Source organism: Monodelphis domestica, chromosome 1, assembly GCF_027887165.1.
Source record: "Monodelphis domestica isolate mMonDom1 chromosome 1, mMonDom1.pri, whole genome shotgun sequence".
Taxonomy (NCBI): Eukaryota; Metazoa; Chordata; class Mammalia; order Didelphimorphia; family Didelphidae; genus Monodelphis; species Monodelphis domestica.
Window position 1 is genome coordinate 460742394 of NC_077227.1, and position 19970 is coordinate 460762363.

At 42.9% G+C, this 19970-nt stretch overlaps 2 protein-coding genes across 3 annotated transcripts in view; both read right to left on the reverse strand.

The window, feature by feature from the left end:
• PIP5KL1 (phosphatidylinositol-4-phosphate 5-kinase like 1) overlaps positions 1 to 4320 on the reverse strand; it is a 9938-nt gene extending 5618 nt beyond the window's left edge. Inside the window, exons 1-4 of the mRNA XM_056817134.1 lie at positions 3900 to 4320; positions 2625 to 2801; positions 1861 to 1911; positions 101 to 256 (exon numbers count right to left, since the gene is read on the reverse strand). Coding sequence (XP_056673112.1) covers positions 101 to 256; positions 1861 to 1911; positions 2625 to 2801; positions 3900 to 4169 — 654 coding nt within the window. The 5' untranslated portion in view covers positions 4170 to 4320. The remainder of the gene's footprint in view (positions 1 to 100; positions 257 to 1860; positions 1912 to 2624; positions 2802 to 3899) is intronic.
• A 1785-nt stretch (positions 4321 to 6105) lies between these two features.
• Positions 6106 to 17999, reverse strand: DPM2 (dolichyl-phosphate mannosyltransferase subunit 2, regulatory). 2 transcript variants are annotated; one of them, XM_007475065.3, is made up of 4 exons: positions 17846 to 17999; positions 10597 to 10686; positions 9177 to 9279; positions 6106 to 7951 (listed from the first exon to the last, which is right to left on the reverse strand). In XM_007475065.3, exons 1-4 carry the CDS (start codon positions 17846 to 17848, stop codon positions 7893 to 7895), a joined length of 255 nt encoding a protein of 84 aa, XP_007475127.1. In that variant the 5' UTR covers positions 17849 to 17999; the 3' UTR covers positions 6106 to 7892. The 2 variants fall into 2 exon arrangements, with proteins under 2 accessions (XP_007475127.1, XP_001366615.2); XM_001366578.5 differs by having other exon boundaries at positions 17495 to 17861.
• Between the last annotated feature and the right edge of the window lie 1971 nt (positions 18000 to 19970).

The following is a 19970-nucleotide window of genomic DNA, read 5'->3' on the forward strand; positions in this document are numbered from 1 at the left end:
TGGAACAAGGCAGCACACAGATGAGTCAGGGCTCCTGAGACCAGCCTGTCCACCGGCCCTTCTGTCTCCCCCGCTCCCCAGCACCCCTTGATGACACTCACGTCAAGAAGAAAATTGCTTTGCTCTTTGAGTTACTGACAAACTGTAGATAGGGGCCTGTCTCACTCAGGGAGTTCTGGTAGTCGTTTTCTGTCAGGCCCAGTGAGAGGCGAAACTGGGTAAAGACAGGGGCTGAGAAGGTTTCCATTTCAAAGCCCTGAGGGGGAAGGACCAGAATTCCAGGGGAAGAAGACAGGTGAACTCTGGGCTTACCTCCTACCCCACCCCCACTCAGGGTACCAACAGCCAAGAATGGACAGTATCACCTTGTATAGTCCAACCTAATAATAATTAATAGCTAATAATTATTGTTGTAATATTAGGTAGCATTTAGATAATACTTTGATTTTTATAAAGCGCTTTATGAATATCATTTTATTTGATCCTTACAACAACCACCAAAAGGTAAGTGCTATAATTATCCCTATTTCACAGAAATTGAGGCCAACAGAGGTTAAGTGACTTGCTTAGGGTCACACAGCTAGAAGTGTGAGGCCAAATTTGAACTCAGGTCTTCCTGACTTCAGGACCAGCACTCTACCCACTGCACTACGTAGGTATCTGGTGGATACAAGGCCAGTATAGAAGTCAAGAAGACCTTGATTTCCAGTCCTGTCTCTGACACATACTAACTGTATGACTTTGGGTAAATTGTTTAACCCAAGCAAAGAAGATGCCAACATGCATTATAGAATGAAATCACAGGTCCCTCTATTTTTACCAGTGTAAATGCTATATCCCAAAGAATGTAAGCTCCCTGAGGACAAGGATTCATTCATTTATTTTCTTTCAAAATCTAGTGCTTTCAGTGCATATTAGTTGACATATATGTGTAACACATGTAATGTGAACATGTATGCATATGGAGCATGCATACTACATACACTGTATAGGGGCATACCATATGAGCATGCACCTAGGGGAGGGTTTCTGTCATTTCAGGATGGAATGAATCAGGACCACAGGGAAGCAAGTTAGGTGGTGCAGTGAAGAGAGTGCTCAGTTGGGAGTCAGGAAGACCTGAATTCAAATCCATTTCGGGCACTTACTCACTATGAAACCCTGCATAAGTCGTTTAACTACTGCCTCAATTTCCCTCATCTGTAAAATATGGGTAATAACAACACCTACTCCCCAGGGTTGTTGTGAGAATCAAATAAGGTGACAATTGTTAAGTGCCTAGCACATAGTAAGAGTGTAAAATGTTAGTTATTATTGAGATTATATTTGTAAAATACACATAGAAGGCATTTACTAAATGCTTAATCTTTTTTCCCTATCACGATATACCATGTCATCATACACCTTTATGAAGCATGGACATTGGGTGAACACGCATCCTGTGCATGGGCTTTGAGAATGGACACATGCATTTGTGTATCCTTGGGGTCATCCCTGCAGTGTACTGGTAAAGGAAGACATGTACACTCCATGTACATATATCATATCATAGGAAGAGGGAGTAATGTGTTTAGGGAACCTATGTTAGAAATCCAAACAGGGAAGGGAATGGCTGGGCCAAAGAATCCCACCAAGATGCCTATCTTGAGGAGTCTTTCCCACCCATTATGTTACTTGACTGTCACAGCAATCCTGTGAAGGAAACAGGACAGGGATTTATTATCACCACTTGAAAAATGAGGAAATAGATGAAATGATTTGTCCAGGGTTATATCGAGTCCTAGTTTAAGTTAAGTGGCCCAACTCCAAAAAGAACGCCCCCATCCCAACTCTAGCTCCAGGGATTCCTGAAGCTCCTACCTCATGGTAATGGTGCAGGACAGGTATAGAATCTGCTTTCTTTAAGGCCTCCTGTAGGGGAAAGATAGACAAAATCTTGGGTGAAATTCTCTCCTGTCTCATCCCCTAGGGACTTTCAATCTGACTCTCAACTCCATCACATTTCCTACCGGTTGGGTATCAATAGAGGGTAGGCAGGAGAAAACTGTGCCTCTTGGGGTGGCTGGAGAAATGGAGAAGAAGGGGAGTTTTACAGCTAATTAGGGATCATCAGTATCCTGCTTCTTCTACTCATCCCCCCTTCCAAAAACTGACTTTCTTCCTCCAGTCTTCCAGTAGTCTCTGGAGAGGACAGTGACTCTCCCTCATGCTGCCTGATCCTTTTATGCTGCCCTTTGGAGGCTCTGAGACTTGCTGAGCAGGCTCTGGCAAGGTCCTAAGCCTGAGGGAGCCGGAGGGACGGGGACCAATTGGTTTCTCAGGAGGACAGAGTCAGAATCTTTTTGATTCAAAGACTTATAGACTAAAGGAATTGGGAAGAGCCACAGGTCAAGGGTTGTTAGGTAGAACCAGGGAGACTGGAACTAGACCCAGAATTGGGACCAGCTCAATTCCAGTCTCTCCTCATTTTACAAATAAAGAAATTTAAGTTCGAGGAAAAAACTAAAATGGTTTTCTGAGTGGGTAGCAGAGCTGGGACTGTGCCCAGCTCTCCTGCCATCAGTTCCAGGTCTCCCCCACAGAGTGATACCCCAAAACAATTAGTACCAGTGGGTCTTACTCACTTTGAAAAGCTGTTCAACAGAGACCTGGCTGGAATTGGAAAGCCCCATCTGTATCATGCACATCAGATTGTAATACTTGTGATTAAAGTCAATTTCAAAGAGGCCAAGTAGTTTCCACTTCTCTCTCAAATTCCATAGGAATTGTCGAAAGGAGGTGCGCCCCGGGATGCTGGAGCTCTTTTGGGAGGAGACACAGGGACAGGGTCAGTCCCCTTAGGGTGGGGGAGATACAGTTGAGGCATAAGAAAGATTAGGGTGCCTGGGTTTTATTTCAGAGTATTGAGATGTAGAAGTGTGTGCTTCTTTCCAGGAGGTGCTTTAGGACAAAGGCCCCTGCACCTCACTGTCTTCCACCAGCTCTGGGCCACAGCCCCTCATATTTGGGGTACAACAGCTCCCACTCTCTTGTCCAAGCTACCCCCTTTGATGATCTCAAGCCCAGTAATTCCCCCCTGTAGGTCACTTCTGGGATATTCTTTAGCTACACTGGGACTGGAGAAGACCACTTTTTTGTCCCCTCCCTCTTGGATGGCTGCCTTCCTCACTTGTCTAAGGGTTAGGGGGTTGGGGCTGGACTTCCTGGGGAACTGACCACTTTGTTCCTAAACTTATGACCAGCAGACACTTTGACATTTAGGAGCTCTCACAAAATGGAAGGGGAAGGTTTCTGAAAACTAGGTCAGTTTCAGGTAATGGCATCTGCCTCCCTACCCATGTATCTGTTTGGTGGTCCCCACTTTAGGTACCAGAATTACTTAGTAGTGTCTGGGCTAGGCCTCCTAGAGAGGAACACAAAGACAGTCAACTGTGCTGAAGAGGGGGATGTGCAGCTTCAGAGCCAACCAACTGTGAGGTGGGAAACTCCAGGGATGGGGCACCTCCCAGGAGCACAAAGCAAGGTCAGTTATCCTTCGGCTGTTGGACGTGGAGACCCGGGGCAGTCAATTCGGAGATGAGAGGAACAAGGGTGGGCTAGGTACTGGGCCCTGTGAGCATAATACAGGAGAATTAAAGCAGAGATGCACTCGCAGTCATCATGGACTAGGGGGCAGCCTTGGCCCCATTTATAATGCTAGGGATTCAACAGAAGAAAGCCTGCCACTTTCCAAAAAACGCCACATGTCAACCCTTTCAAGCCCCAGGAGGTGCAAATCCCTAGACCCAGAGAGTCCTTGCACATGTGTGTGCCCTGCACCCCGTGAATGGTCGGGGATGGACCACATGTTACATATCCTAACAGCCAGAAGCCCCAGCCATGCAAGTGCAGGAGCATACCCATCCTCCCTGGGTGACTTGTGATCTGGGCTGCCCAGAGGCGAAACGCTTTGCAGCGAGTCTTGCCAAGCTCCAGGCCGAGGTGAAGTGGTTCCATCCCAACCGGCGTCTGTTCCGGCCTTCAGCAGTATGATATGGAAACGTCTCCGCCATGGGCCCCGAGGCTGTGGCCGCTTTCTTGGCAGCAGCGACTCTCGAGCGCCGGCTCCTAGCCCCGCCCCTTGGCCATAGGCCCCACCCCCGACTCCTCTGCCGCCTAGGGCTGGACATTCCCAGTCACGAGCATCCGCGCGACAACCTCCGATTGGCTAGAGACGCTAGACAAACGGATCGCTAGGGTAGGTGGAGGTGGAGGTGGAGGTAGAGGTGAGCTTAGGTTGGGAACCCTGATTCCGGAGTTCTCTCCTGTTCCCTTATTGTTGGATTAGCAATCAAAAGATCTGCCCCATATCAACCGCAAGTCCTTGCTCCAGTTTCATCATTTCCCCGGACCTCCGTTTCCCCAAACCGTCTCTTCTACTCTTAAATGCTTGGTCCCATGGAATTAGACGTAGAGCTGACCAATCAGTTCAACAACCTCCCTTCCTTTCATTTTACAGATGAAACTGATTCCCTGCGAGGTCATGGGGCAGAGTAAATGGCAGAGCTGGGGCTTGAACTCAGGGCATTTGAGCAGGTTCATGGCAACCCTATTACACCCAAGGTGGCTGCAAAGCCTTTCAGGGAAGTCCCTTCCATGGATATCTGAAGATTCCTGGGTGCTGAGATGGTTCCTCCTCCCTCTCCCCCAACCCATCTGAGCCAGGGTTACTTGCTTAGGACCCTGGCCTCAAGTTGGAATGCCCTTTGGTGGAATTGCTGAAAGAGTCTGGTGAAAAGGCAGTGAGCTCAGCAATTTGAGCCTCACCGTAGGAACTGGAGGGCCAGAAAGTAAATGAAACATGTGGGCAGTCTGGAGGTTTCAAATCTGGTGGTCAAGGATCCATTGGTCAAATTTAGGAGGATGCAGAGACCAACCTCTTCTTTAGGAAGAGTGTCTGAGGATATAACAGAATTATGGAACTGTTAAAATCTCAGATCTTCTACCTAAAGCCACTTCTTATTTTATAGCTGGAGAGAGTGAAGGCCAGGGGAATTATGACTAGCTCAAGGGCAAATTAGTGGCAGGCTTGGAAGGCTGAGGGAACTCCAGCTACCCTCAAAGGCTAAGCACAAATTGGTAAATATTCAAAAGACACAAACAGACAATTTTCAGGGAGAAACCTAAGCCCTCAAAAATCATATTAAAAAAAATTCTAAATCACTAATAATTGGAGAAGTAAAAATTAAAGCTACTCTTGGGTTCCATTTCACACCTATCAGAAGAACAAAGTTGACAAGTAAAATAATAAAATGCTGGAGAGATTGTGGGAAAATAGGCACATTAGTGCACTACTAGTAGAGCTGTGAACTGGCCCAACCATTCTGAAAAGCAATTTATCGCTATGTCCCAAAGTTATTAAGCTGTATCTTTTGACCCCACAATATTGCTACTAGGTCTAATCCACAAGGAAATCAAAGAAAGATGAAAAGAACCTATATGTACAAAAATATTTATAGCAACTTCCCCTCAATCTCCACCCCACCCCTCAGTGGCAAAGAAATGGAAACTGAGGATGCTTGTCAAATTGGGGAAAGGCTGAACAAGTTATGGTATATGAATATGAGAGGATACTCTTGTACCATAAGAAAGGATGGAGGACAGTTTCAAAGAAACCTGTGAAGACTCATATGAGCTGTTGTAGAACGACTGGAGCAAAACCAGAATAATTTCTATAACAACACTGTAGGGACAAAGAACTTTAAAGTACTTGAGAAAAGTGAGCCACACAATAACCATGATTCTAGAAGACTAATGAGGAAGAAAGCTACTCAACTCCAAATGGAGAGGCGATGATTTTAAGATACACTCTGGGACACATATTTTTGGAGATGGCCAACCTAAAAATTTGTTTTGCTAAATAAACATGTCTATCACAAGGGTTTGAGGTGTTTTTTTTTTCCTCTCTCTCTATGGGGTTGGAGAGAGAAAGTGAACATTTACTGAAAAAATAGTCTAAAAAGAATATAAGCCCCATGAGGGCAGATCTGTCTCCTCAGTGTTTAATGTAGCACCTAGCACATCACAAGTGCTTAATGTTAAGATGAAAGCTAGTAGAGAGAGTGGTTTTAGAGTAAGAATATCAATTTATTGGTGAGTCTAACATTTAAACAATGCATTGGTGACTATGATCTCAAAAATAAAAAACCAGGAAGTTCCTTTGTGCCCTGACCTCCCCTGGACTGCTCAAACCATCTCTGACTGGCAAATAGTTAATGAGGAGGTGAACTTAAGAATCAATTCCTCCGTCACTGCTTCACCACTAGGGAGATGGGTCTTTGCTAGCATACTTTCAAATGGATCAGGGTTAACCATGACTGACCAGTCCTGCCTTTAATCCTTTCAAGGTCTCATTAAAAGACAAAAGTTCTCAGCCCAGTTTGATTGCTTGAGGTATGGAAGAGGTCCCCAACCTTAGCTTGGAAACAGACTGTTTCAGTCTGACCTTGAAGGCTAAGGGGGCTAATGATTTCACACAGAAATATTACAAATAAATAATGCAATTCAATATTAATCTTCCTCATAAATAAAACCTTATTGAATGATAGCATTGATTCCAGAAGGGGCCTGATGAAACATGCCCCCCACCTCCTGATAGAAGAGTACAGAGTGAGACATATATGTTATTTTTTTTACATGACCAATTCAAGAATTGTTTTGCTTGAATAAACATATTACCAGGATGTTTTTTTTCTATTCTTTTGAGTTTTTTTTCCAACTTGGGAAGAAGGCAGGAGGGAAAGATGCCTCGTTTTACTTAACTGAAAAATTTTTAATTAAAAAACCCACCAAAGGCTGGGGCCCACTCGAAAGAGCCAAGCCCATTGATGCTTCTCTCCTCAGGATCAGTGAAAAACCCCAGGTCATCTCTGAAGATGTCAGACAGCTCTTTGGACAGTTGGGTTCCACTCCCAACACTTCTAGGGCTATAGATACAGCCTGGGGTGGAGAGGAGATTCTAAGATGAGAAGAATCTCTACCTCCTGACCACTCTTTACCCTGCTCTGAGCTACAAAGCCCAGCAGGGTTCAAACTTTACTTCTACTGAGAACACTGACCAGGGGTATGGGGGGATGTGGAGGGATGACCTTGATGGACATGTATCAAATATTTATTGAATCCCACAGATGAAGCTGGAAGCTTAGTAGCACAGGAGCTGTGGTAGGGTTTAGGGGACACATGGAGGTCAGATGGGCACAATACATTGGAGAGACATTATCAATCAGGTCTATACACATCACAGTGCCAGCAGTTTGGTCCACAAAGCCGGAATTGAGCATTTCCCTCTCTTAGACCCCTTCACCTGGGAGGAGTCTGGTCTTGTTCCCAGGGAAGTGAATTTAGGGTCAGGAATTTAGGGCCAGGACACCTTAACCTGGGTGAGCCCATGGTTGTGTCAGCCTCTGGAAAGTTGCCTTTGCACTGAGCAGGAGGTAAAGAAGGAAAGAGACCTATAGGAATGTGAATGAAAAGCTCATTTGCAGAGCCTGGGAGGAATAAGAGAGAGGGATGGAGGTTGGTATCACTTTCACCCATAAAACTGGGATAGGGGCTGAGGTAGAAAAGCTGGAATGCCCTCCTCTTGCACCTCCCACATGGGCTGGATCCCAAGATCAGGGAGGTCAGTCACATAGGGAATTCAACTCCAAAGGACCAAAATGTAACTCTTTCACAGGGCATTTGGGATGCTGAGGCTCATCAGCTGTTTCCTGAGATGGAGAGTGCACCTGTACTTCACCTTCCTCTGGCCTGAGAGGAGGTGGTGAGGATGATGGGGGCAGAGCAGGATGTAACACACAGAGTCCAAGATCTGACCTCCAGCTTCCTCCCCAGAGCTGACTAAGCCTCCTCCTTCAGTTTGCCTTCTTGGCTGGCTTCCGATTCTTCAGCATTACATAAGTGATGAACAGTCCTGGAACAGAAAAGTTCAGGTCATTACCCTCTAGAGCAGACTTATGGAGGCCAGGGGCAAGGTCAAAGCAAGTGATCAACACTAAGCCCCAAGCACAGGACAGACAGGAAGGTATAAGAGTCCTGGACACCGGTGTCCTGCCCCATGCAAGAATGCCTTCCTTGCCCCACACTGTGGTGGGGAAAAAGGGGGTGCCCCGTCTTTCAATCAACACTCTTAGGGCAAGAAATTCACATCTATATTCAGGCAGCTTTAGACTTCAACTTTAGCCTCAATATATTTGCAACAGGAAGGACTGTGATAGACCTCTGGACCCAAAAGCAACAGTTCAAGGCCTCCTTTGGCCAGAGACAGCCAAGAGGAGGAAAGCCAAGATTGTTGTGCTGCCCCCATGGTGGAGGAATGGCCCCAAGAGGTAGCTGTCCCCATCAATGGAAGTCTGAGCAAAAACTAGACAATCACTAGATGCAGGGAATGGCTCTATGCCTCCTTCAGATGGCCCAGAACACAATGCCCTCTATAAAGACCACCTTCCAGCCCAGAGACCCTATGTTCTCAATCTCTCAAAGCCCCCTTCATAAAGGACATTTTCTTCTACTGTGACAAGAGCAACAGATAGTGGGAAGAACCAAAAGATGAAGAGATCTAAGGTCTACTGCTGGGTCTGCCACTGATGACCACAATGGTGAACAACTATGCATTGTAAAGTTTACAAAACGCTTCCAATATATTCTCTTGATTGATCCTCATAGCAATGGGTATGGGGTATTCTATGGGTATGGGTGATACTATCCCATCAGAGAGGCTAAGGTTAAGTGACTTGGTTAGGGTCACACAGTAAATGTCAGTGGGATGAGAACCCAAGTCTTCCTCATTCCCAGTTGAACATCACTATGAGGAGCCAGAAGGAAGCAGAGGGGGTCATGAGTCCAACTCCCTCATTTTAGAGGTGAGAAAATTGAGATACGAAGCAATCAAGTGACTTGCTTGGGGTCATGCACCCGGGAATTGTCTCAGACAAGATTTACACTCAAGTCTTCCTAATTCCAGTCCCAGTATTTTATTCACTACATCCTATCACTTCACTCTCACTTTGGTGAAGTGTCGAGTATCCCATGAAATCTTTATCCACAGCAGGGAGGAAGCTCAAACCACCAGCTGCTGTTCTGTAAAACAACCCTGAAACATTTTCTCCATTCCTGAGGGAAGGAAGTAAGTTACATACCCACAAACAACAACAAGAATAGACCAGCTGCTAAGGGGATGATGATGGCATACTCTCTGGGCAGGAAGTATTTGTGGATGATGTGATCACTGTCAATGAAGGGCTGCAGAGAGAGAGAGAGAGAGAGAGAGAGAGAGAGAGAGAGAGAGAGAGAGAGAGAGAGAGAGAGAGAGAGAGAAAGAGAGAGAGAGAGACTCAGGTTAAGTTCTATCACCAGAGACAGCAGCACCTGAATTTAGGGGCTTCAGAATCAGTTCTGAGGGGCAAGATAACTCTGGCTCTCTTGGGAGCCCTCAACTTTAAAGTCTTTTAGAAAGGGGCAGCTAAGTGGCTCAGTGGATTGAGAGCCAGGCCTAGAGATGGGAGGTCCTGGGTTCAAATCTGATCTCAGATATTTTCTAGCTGTGTGACCCTGGACAAGTCTCTTAACCCCCATTGCCTAGCCCTTACCCCTCTTCTGTCTTGAAACCAATACTCAGTATGGATTCTAAAGCAGAAGGTAAGGGTTAAAAAAAAAAAAGCCTCTTAGAAGCCACACACCTTCACACTTCCCAGAGGAAAAATAGCACCCAGCTTCAGCTCAGTCTGTAAAGTCTGACTGGCAGATGCCTATGACCAGGAAAAGTTCAAGAAAGGGAATGTTTTAGACTTGAAGCTAGGGCCAGGATAACTATAAAAAAGAAGGCAAGTAGCCCAGGAAGGGACATATTCTTTCCTTCTTTCTTTTTTAAACCTGTACCTTCTGTCTTAGAATCAATATTAAATCAGCTCCAAGGCAGAAGAGCAGTAAGGAATAGGCAAAGGAGGTTAAGTGACTTGCCCAGGGTCACACAGCTAGGACGTATCTGAGGCCAAATTTGAACCAAGGACTTCCCCTCTCTGGGCCTGACTCTCAATCCACTGAGCCTCCTAACTGCCTCCTTCCAAAAGGCTTTAAAGTCGAGGGCTTCCAAGAAAGCCAGAGGCATCTTGCCCCTCAGGACTGATTCTGATGCCCCCAGATTGATCTGAACCCAGGACTTCCTCTCTCCAGACCTGGCTCTATCTATCCACTGAGCCCCCTGGCTGCTCTATATTCATTCATTCTTTTATCTATTCAATTAATCAATCCAATATTCAGTAAGATACCATTCCACACAAGACATTTCATAATATTCATCCAACAAATTATTATTAAGCACTCACTGGATTTAGGCCACTGTTCTGGGTAATGCAAAAAAATGGAAGTTTAGATAAATTCAAGTTGATGCCCTCAAGGAACCTACGGCCTAGCAGGGGAATAAGGCACAAATATGGATGAACTAATATGATGCATTAAGCCAATTTTAGAGTTATATGACATCTAAAGGAAGGGAAAGTTATCAACTGTGGGATCAAGGAAGTCTTCAGAAATGAAACAGCCCTTGAGCTGTGTCCTTACCAGAATGATAACCCAAACTGTGTAGTAGGTAAAGATCACGAGGCTGAAAACCACCAGACTAAAGCCAACCACCTGGTCTGTTCCTGTGGCCTGAAAGGTAGAAAAAAGGTAAGGGGTTACTGAGCAATCATATTTGTGTGTGTGTGTGTGTGTGTGTGTGTGTGTGTGTGTGTACGCGCGCGCGCGCGCGCACACGAGCATCACAGCAAGTGGGGGGATTAGGGGAGATCTATGGCTCTGATAACCCAAGAGAATCATGAAACTATCACAGAATTATAGAATTTGAGTGTCAGAAGAGACTCAGGAAGCTATCTAGTGTGACAAGCCCAAAAGGAATCCCCACTCTAATATATATGACAAGTGGCCTCTTTCCTCGGTTTAAATACATCCAAAGAAGAAATATCTCCTAAGGGACCCATTCCATATTGAGACAGCTATAATTGTTAGCAAGTTTATCCTTACATCAAACCTAATTTTTCTGCTTTTAGAAATGTCTGCCCATTCATTGTGCTTGGTTGAATCTTCTATGGTCAAAGAGAACAAGTTTAATCCCTCTTCCACAAGGTAGTCCTTCAAATTCTTAAACACAATTCTCCTGTCCTTTGAGTCTTATCTTCTCCAGCAAAACATTATGTCTATTATCCCTCCTACACTCTGTCTCTAAACTCAGGATTAGGTGAGGCAGCTCTAGAGTCAAGTCTGATAATTCCAAAGGTGACTGACTATACCCCTTTGCAACAATGACAGATCAAGACATAAAGGGATCAGTCTCTCCATTTTACAAATTAAATTTTTGCCTTAAGGGTAAACAATGAGAAAATAACCAGGGAATCCAGGTGTCCTGTCTAAAGCACTATTTCTTCAAAGTATATCTTTTTTTTTACCTTTACTTTTTTAACCTTTTACCTTTACCTTCTATCTCAGTATCAATTCTAAGACAGAAGAGTGGCAAAGGTTAGGTAATGGGGGTTAAATTTGAACCCAGATCCTCTAGACTCCAGGCCTAATACTCTTTCCACTGTGCACCCAACTGCCCCTCTTCGAAGTATTTGTCAATGAGACAATGCACTGTAGCAGAAGGAATACTGGGTTAAAGTTGAAGAGGTTAGATTTTCAATTTCAGCTCCTCTACCTGTGAGACCCAAAGCAAGTTTGGGCCTCAGCATCTACATCTGAAAAATGAGGGCACTGGGCTAAATGATCACTGCTAGTTTTGGATCCCATGATCTTGTAAAACAAAGACTGGGCCTTCTTGTGGTAAATTGGTCCAATCTCAACTTCCAGGCTCTACCAAGGCCCCTAATTGAAACCAACTCCAGTTGGAAAAGGAATATCTTTCCTGGTCTTAAAAACCTTCTAAAATCTTTTTCAATCTAATAGTCTATATTCTATGGTCATTATATTTGAACAATCCATATTCTGAGGTTCCCTGGGATCCTATGGTTCTAAGTCATGATCACAAGGCAGAATGAGACTAATGTCATAAGGCTAAAATTCTGGATTCTCTGCTTCAAGGTCCCATGAGCTGGTCTGACCAGTGAATGTCAATGAAGCATTATCCCAATTTTGTATTCCATGGAGATGAAACAGCCCCATCCTCACCCACAGTGACCTTCAGAAGATGAGAAAATAGAAACTAACAGAAACAATGACTCTCAGAAAGTTCCAGCAACAAAATCCTTAATTCCTATCCTCCCACAGCACCCAGGACACAGATTTCCCCTTATTCATCAGTGGCCAGGCCCATCAGCTTCACCCAGCCCCTCACGAGGGATCTGGTCACTTTTCCCACCCAAGAAAACAAAGCTAGGCCTGTCTCTTGCTCAGTGGTCAGTGGCCCAAGCTTCATTCTAAAGAAAGGGACTTGGGTTACAAGCTTTATTTCTGCCAATCTCTGCAAACTACAGCTCCAGGGCCTCCACTACTCAGCCACAGACACAGCTGCAAAACAGAGCAACATTAAGCCTTAGAACCAAGAAGATGGGCGAGGGACATGAATAGGCAATTTTCAGTTAAAGAAATCAAAACTATTAATAAGCACATGAAAAAGTGCTCTAAATCTCTTATAATCAGAGAGATGCAAATCAAAACAACTCTGAGGTATCACCTCACACCTAGCAGATTGGCTAACATGACAGGAAAGGAAAGTAATGAATGCTGGAGGGGATGTGGCAAAGTGGGGACATTCATTCATTGCTGGTGGAGTTGTGAATTGATCCAACCATTCTGGAGGGCAATTTGGAACTTCCCAAAGGGCGATAAAAGACTGTCTGCCCTTTGATCCAGCCATAGCACTGCTGGGTTTGTACCCCAAAGAGACAATAAGTAAAAAGACTTGTACAAGAATATTCATAGCTGCGCTCTTTGTGGTGGCCCAAAACTGGAAAACGAGGGGATGCCCATCAATTGGGGAATGGCTGAACAAACTGTGGTATCTGTTGGTGATGGAGTACTATTGTGCTAAAAGGAATAATAAAGTGGAGGAATTCCATGGAGACTGGAATGACATCCAGGAAGTGATGCAGAGCGAGAGGAGCAGAACCAGGAGAACATTGTACACAGAGACTGATACACTGTGGCACAATCGAATATAATGGACTTCTCCATTAGTGGCGATGCAATGTCCCTGAACAACTTGGAGGGATCTATGAGAAAGAACACTATCTACATTCAGAGGAAACACTGTGGGAGGAGAAACACAGAAGAAAAACAACTGCTTGATTACATGGGTTGAGGGGATATGGTTGGGGATGTAGACTCTAAATGAATATCCTAGTGCAAACACCAACACCATGGAAATAGGTTTTGATCAAGGACACATGTAATATACCCAATTAAATTTCGTGTTGGCTGCAGGAAGGGTGGGGAGAGGGAAAGGAGGGAAAGAATATGATTCTTGTAACCAAGGAATGATGTTCTAAATTGACTAAATAATTTTTTTTTAAAAGTACCAAGAAGATAAAATATAGGGGACATCACAGGAACAGAGGAAAATGTATTCCTGCAGCTTGGCCTATTTCTCCTTTTCAAGAAAGATCCCACTCAGTGGTAAATGATGGAACAGAGGATTGAAAGGTGGAAGGCAAAAGCTCTAGCTCAAGACCTTTATCAAATAGAAGTTTGACCGATGCCTTTATTTTTACATCAAAATAATTTCTTAATCAATATTCTATTGCTTGCCTTCTAAGGTGTGGGGGAAGGGTCAGAGGAAGGGAGAGAAATTAGAACTCAAAATTTTAAAATGAATGTTAAAAAAATTTTCAATTGTAATTTAATTGTTTTAATTGAAAAATATTTAACAAAACAAATATAAATGTATCAAAATCATTTCTTGACACACCTCTCCCTACCCCCATCCCATGCTTTGGGTCAAACAAAATATCTCTCTGATAACAAAGAAAAACAACTAAGCAAAACAAGACTGATGACCCCTAACTAAGGAGACAGTATCTCATACTCTGACTTCCCCAAAAGGTGATACTAAAAGGAATGATCTATATATAACATATGATCAAATTGCCAGCCATCTTAGGGAGAGGGAAGAAGTGGGAGGGAGAAGAAAAAAAAAGATTACAAAAAATTGTATTGACATGTAAAATAATTAAATAAATGAATAAAAATTTAAAACAACGCTAATCTTATCTCTTTTGGAAAATGAGAGAATAGAAAGTAATATGATGTAGGAAGTTAAGAGTCAGGAAGGCTGTGAACAATTCTAAATCTTTTTGACTTGAAAACACTTCCCCTCTCTGGGTGTACAGTGAAAGAGCTAAATTAGATGGTCCTCTAAGGCCCCTCAAATTCATGTGCTATTCCCATTACCTATCAAGTCTTCTTTCTCATTTCTATCTATAAAAGTCATAAGATCCTCCAACTGGAGTTAGATGGGACCTCAAAAACTCTCTTGTCCAATTCCCTCCTTTTTAGAGAGGAGCAACATTGCAATCTACAGAGGTTAGATGACTTGCCCAAATCGCAGGGAGTGTTAAAACATGGCATTTGAATCCAAGTCCTCCTGAGAGTAAATCAGTATATTATTTTCTGTTGTGTCTTAATGCCTGCCTGTCCACTGAGGGACACCTAAAATGCCAACTTTTCTATGAAGCCTTTCCTTAACTACCTTCCATCTCTCCCTCCTCTGAACATCTGTAGCATTTTGTTCCTGTATCTCCTCCTCTGGTATTTACCTACTCTGTGTTATAGTTATTTAAAACTATAAAACTAAAATACCATTACTATGGACTTCTCCATTAGTGGCAATGCAGTGATCCTGAACAACTCAGAGGGATTTACAAGAAAGAACACTATCCACATTCAGAGGAAAAACTGTGGGAGTAGAAACACAGAAGAAAAACAACTGCTTGACTACATGGGTCGAGGGGGATATGATTGGGGATGTAGACTCTAAATGATCATACTAGTGCAAACTTCAACAACATGGAAATAGGTTCAGATCAAGGACACATATAATACCCAATGAAATTGGGCATCAGCTACAGGAAGGGTGGGGGAGAGGAAGCAGGGAAAGAATATGATTCTTATAACCAAGGAATAATGTTCCAAATTGACTAAATAAAATTTTCTAAAAAAATAAAAAGAAAATAGGGGGCAGCTGGGTAGCTCAGTGGATTGAGAGTCAGGCTTAGAAACAGACCCTGGGCAAGTCATTTAACCCTAACTGCCTAGCCTTTACCACTCTTCTGCTTTGGAGCCAATACACAGTATTGACTCCAAGACAGAAGGTATGGGTTTAAAAAAATTTTTTTAAATAAATAAATAAAATAAAATAAAATACCATTACTTGGTTTGTACCCCAAAGAGGTAATAATGAAAAATGTTTGTACAAAAATATTCATAGCTGTGTTCTTTGTGGTGGCAAAAAATTGGAAAATGAGGGAGTATCCATCAATTGGGGAATGGCTGAACAAATTGTGGTATCTGGTGGTGATGGAATACTATTGTGTTGTAAGGATTGATGATCTGGAGGATTTCTATGAACTGGGAGAACCTTCATGAACTGATGTAGAGTGAAATGAGCAAAACCAGGAGAACATTGTATACAGAAAGTGATACATTGTGGAACAATCCAATGTAATGGACTCTGCTACTTGTAGCAATGCAATGATCTAGGATACTCCTGAAGGATTTATGTGAAAGAATGCTATCTACACTGAAAGAACTGTGGAAGTAGAAATGCAGAAGAAAAACATATGACATCATTTTTTTATTTGGGTAAATTATTTGGGGTTTTGGTTTTAAAAGATTGCTCTATTGTAAAAATGAATAATATGGAAATAGTTATCAAGTAATAACATTTGTATAACCCAGTGGAATTGCTTGTTAGCTCTGAGATATGGGAGAGAAGAAAAGAGGGGGAAAAATGTAAACATGGAAAAATGTTTTTAAAATAAATGTTTTTTAAGTATATAAAGCTGAAGGGAATCTCAGAACATGGAATATCAGAGCCAGAAGGGACTTCAGAATAGAGAATATTAAAACTAGAAGGAACTCAAAATATAGAATATCAGAGCCATAAGGGTTCTCAGAATATATAAGGACTAAAAGGGCTCTCAGAAAATAGAACATTAGAGCTAGATATTAAATATGAAAATGTTTCACATGATCACACATGATCAAATTGCTTTGCTGCCTCAAAGAGAGGGATGGGAGAGAGGGAAGGAGAGAATTTGGAAATCAAAATTTCAGAAAACAAATGTTTAAAATTGTTATATGTAACTGGAAAAAAATATTACATTTTTTAAAAAGAACATAGGATATTAGAGCTAGAAGGGTCTTCAAACACAGAACACCACAAGTATTTAGCACAGTGTCTGGTACATGGTGCTTAAATGTTCAATAAATTCTTGGTGATATCAATGATTATAAACTGGAAGGGGTCTCAGCATAAAATGTCATTGTTAAAAAGTTCTTTAGCACAGAGAAGACAAAATTGTTGGGATGTTGATGGGTTTTGGCCTTCCCTGAGAACTCTTTGGTGAGAGGAAAGCATAGTTTAAGCTCAAAGGGATCTAGACAGGGTCCCTCTCAACAGACAGCAGCAGAATGGTGAACCTAGGATTAGGGAGAAAAGGGTGATTTGGACCTGAGAGGAAATCTGGCTTTAAGCACTGCAGTATTTAAGAGAAAGGTCCACAAACCCACTAAGAATTTAGAAAAAGTGAGAAATATTACAAAAATTGTCTATACCCTTTGACCCAGCAATTCTACTAGTAGGATTTATATCCCCAAGAACTTATTACAAATTTTATCAGTGAAAAATACATTCAGTACGGTTTATGGAGCAAAAAAAAAAAAATGAAATAATGTGCCCAATAATTGGGAAACGTCTGAACAAATTGTGGCATGAGAATGTAATGGAACATTACTGCACTATATGAGAAGATTTGAATGAAGTGGCAGAGAGAACAAAGATAAACCAAAAGAATAACTTATACAATTACTACAACTACGTAAAAAGGCCACCTAAATGGCAACAGAACTCATGAACGAAAACATTAGACAAAATAGATCTTTCCTCACAAAGCCTATCTTTCATCTTAGAAGCAATAGTACATATTGGTTCTAAGGCAGATGAGGGTTAAGGGCAGCCAGGCAATGGGGGTTTAGTGACTTGCCCTAGGTCACAGAACTAGGAAGTATCTCGAGGACAACTTTGAACCCAGGACCGATCATCTCCCAGCCTGGTGCTCTACTTAGCTGCCCCTGCCCATTCATTCTTTTGAGGAGCAGAAACCTGCTAAAAGAATGGCTACAGGTCCTGTCAATCATGCCATTGTGCACAGTGGGGGATTCAAATAAGAATTTACGGAAGTTTAGGTGGGACGTATAGAAAGAAAATGTATCCATAATGTTTTAAAAACCTCAGAAGATTCCTTACCATCTCGGAGATACTGGCCCTTTTTGCCCCGACCATACTAATGTCCCATTAGAAAGACGCAGAGAGGTGGTGAATCGAAAGGGATACCCCAGGGCCAGAGAAGCTGCCTCCCTTGGAAGCAGGGGGCTAAATAGGAGGCCTAGAAGGAGTAGTTCTAGTAGCTTGGGTGAACTTGCTGCAAATCACTATCCGTCTCTGGGCCTCAGTTCCTCCTCTGTAAAACGAGGCAGCAGCACTAGATATTTAAAGCCCAGTTCAAGTGCCACTTCTTTCACGTACCCTTCTCTTTCTGACACCATGATTGCAGAACAACCCTTCCTGGAATGTCACCCTCCTAACCCCTCAGCTCACCATTTCTGCCGGATCCAGTTGGAGCAAGGCATATGCCACTTCCGGACAAGTACGATCTCCGGCGCCGAGTCACGATGCATTCTGGGAGTCGTAGTTCCTCGCTCTGCGTCCCAGAGATTGGACACGTTTCTCTGAATGCCGACACTCCACCTCTAAAGTGCGCCGGTCCCAAGCAGCGCACGACTACAGGTGTCTACCAATCCCCACCTACTCAAAGGGCATGGTGGGAAATGTAGTTTCCACGGAGGGGCACGGAGAAACGGGTCAAAAAGAAGGTTGGCTATATTTCAATACAGAATGTTAGAGCTGGAAGAGAAGATTTTGTTCAAAGATTCTCAACATTTTTTGTGTGTGGGGGCCCCTTTAGCAATTTGTCGAAGCCTATTTGTCCCTTCCTCACAATATTTTTTTAAAAATTAATAATTGAAGGAAATGCTAAATTTTAGTTAATAGTGACAATAAAGATAAAGATTTTTTTCCTATTGAAGTTCACAAACCTCTGAAATCTGGGGGTTCGTAGACCTCAAGTTAAGAATCTTTCATCTACTACGACATCTTCATTTCGGACCTCTTCATTTTTAGATGTGAAACTTGAGGTTCAGAGGTAGAAAGTGTCAACATGGAAATATAGAAATCCCCAGTTTACTTAGTTTGAGTGTAGAAACTCCAGGTTTTGACCTTGTCACAGGAGAGGTTCCCCCTGAGGGTAGGTCCCTCTTCACCAGACAATAGACATCCACTTCAGGTGAGGAGACAGATCCCATCCTGTCTCCTCAAAGTCAAGTAGCTCTTTTGTCTCCAGACTCCAGGCTCCAGAAGCCTTTCCCAGTATATCACACTCTCCTTACCAAGGATCGAACTCGGGACCTCCAGCTTGTGAGACTGATACACTACCAACTGCACCAAAGCTGAAGTGGATATCTATTTGTCTGGTGAAGAGGGACCTACCCTCAGGGGGAACCTCTCCTGTGACAAGGTCAAAACCTGGAGTTTTTACACTCAAACTAAATAAACTGGGGACTTCTAGATTTCCATGTTGACAAAAGTAATTTGCCCAAGTTCATTCAGCAACCTTGTTTAGAAAAGGGAGAACTCAAATCTGGCCTCAGCCACTTCCTAGCTGTGTGACCCTGGGCAAGTCACTTGATCCCCATTGCCTAGCCCTTACCACTCTTCTGCCTTGGAGCCAATACACAGTATGAAAGAAAGAAAGAAAGAAAGAAAGAAAGAAAGAAAGAAAGAAAGAAAGAAAGAAAGAAAGAAAGAAAGAAAGAAAGAAAGAAAGAAAGAAAGAAAGAAAGAAAGAAAGAAAGAAAGAAAGAAAGAAAGAAAGAAAGAAGGAAGGAAGGAAGGAAGGAAGGAAGGAAGGAAGGAAGGAAGGAAGGAAGGAAGGAAGGAAGGAAGGAAGGAAGGAAGGAAGGAAGGAAGAAAAGAAAAGGGAGAACTCAAGTCTCAAAGCTTTCAATAGCCAGCTTTTCCCATTACATAATAATAGCTAGCATTTATAGTGTACTTTAAAATTGGCAAAGCAATTTACATGTTTATTATCACAACATTATCCTCAAGACATCCTTTTTTCTTTTTTAAAAACTTTTAATAAAATTTTCCCAATATCTCTCCCCCTTTTCCCTTCCATAGAGCCATTTGGCAGCAAGGTGGCACAATGATCAGAGTGCTGGGTCTAAAACAGGAAAACCTGGGATAAAGCCAGCCTCAGGCATTTCCTAGCTGTGTGACCCTGGGCAAATCATTAAACCTCTGCCTGTTTCCTTGACTATAAAATGGGTATAATAATAGCATTTACTTTGCAGAGTTGTGAGTATTGTAGGTGCTATTATTGTCCTCATTTTACAGATAAGAAAATTTTGTCTGAGAGAGATTAAGTGATTTGCTCAGGATTATAGAGTTAATAAGTGTCTAAGAGTTTTTTTGGTTGACATTCAGTTGCTTTTCAGTTGTGACTGATTCTTCATGACTCCATTTGGGGTTTTCTTGGCCAAACGGGGCTTGCCATTTTTCTTCTCCAGCTCATTTTATGGATGAGGAAACAGGCAAAAAATGGGATTAAGGGACTTGCCCAGGGTCACATAGCTAGTAAACATCTGAGGCTACATTTGAACTCAAG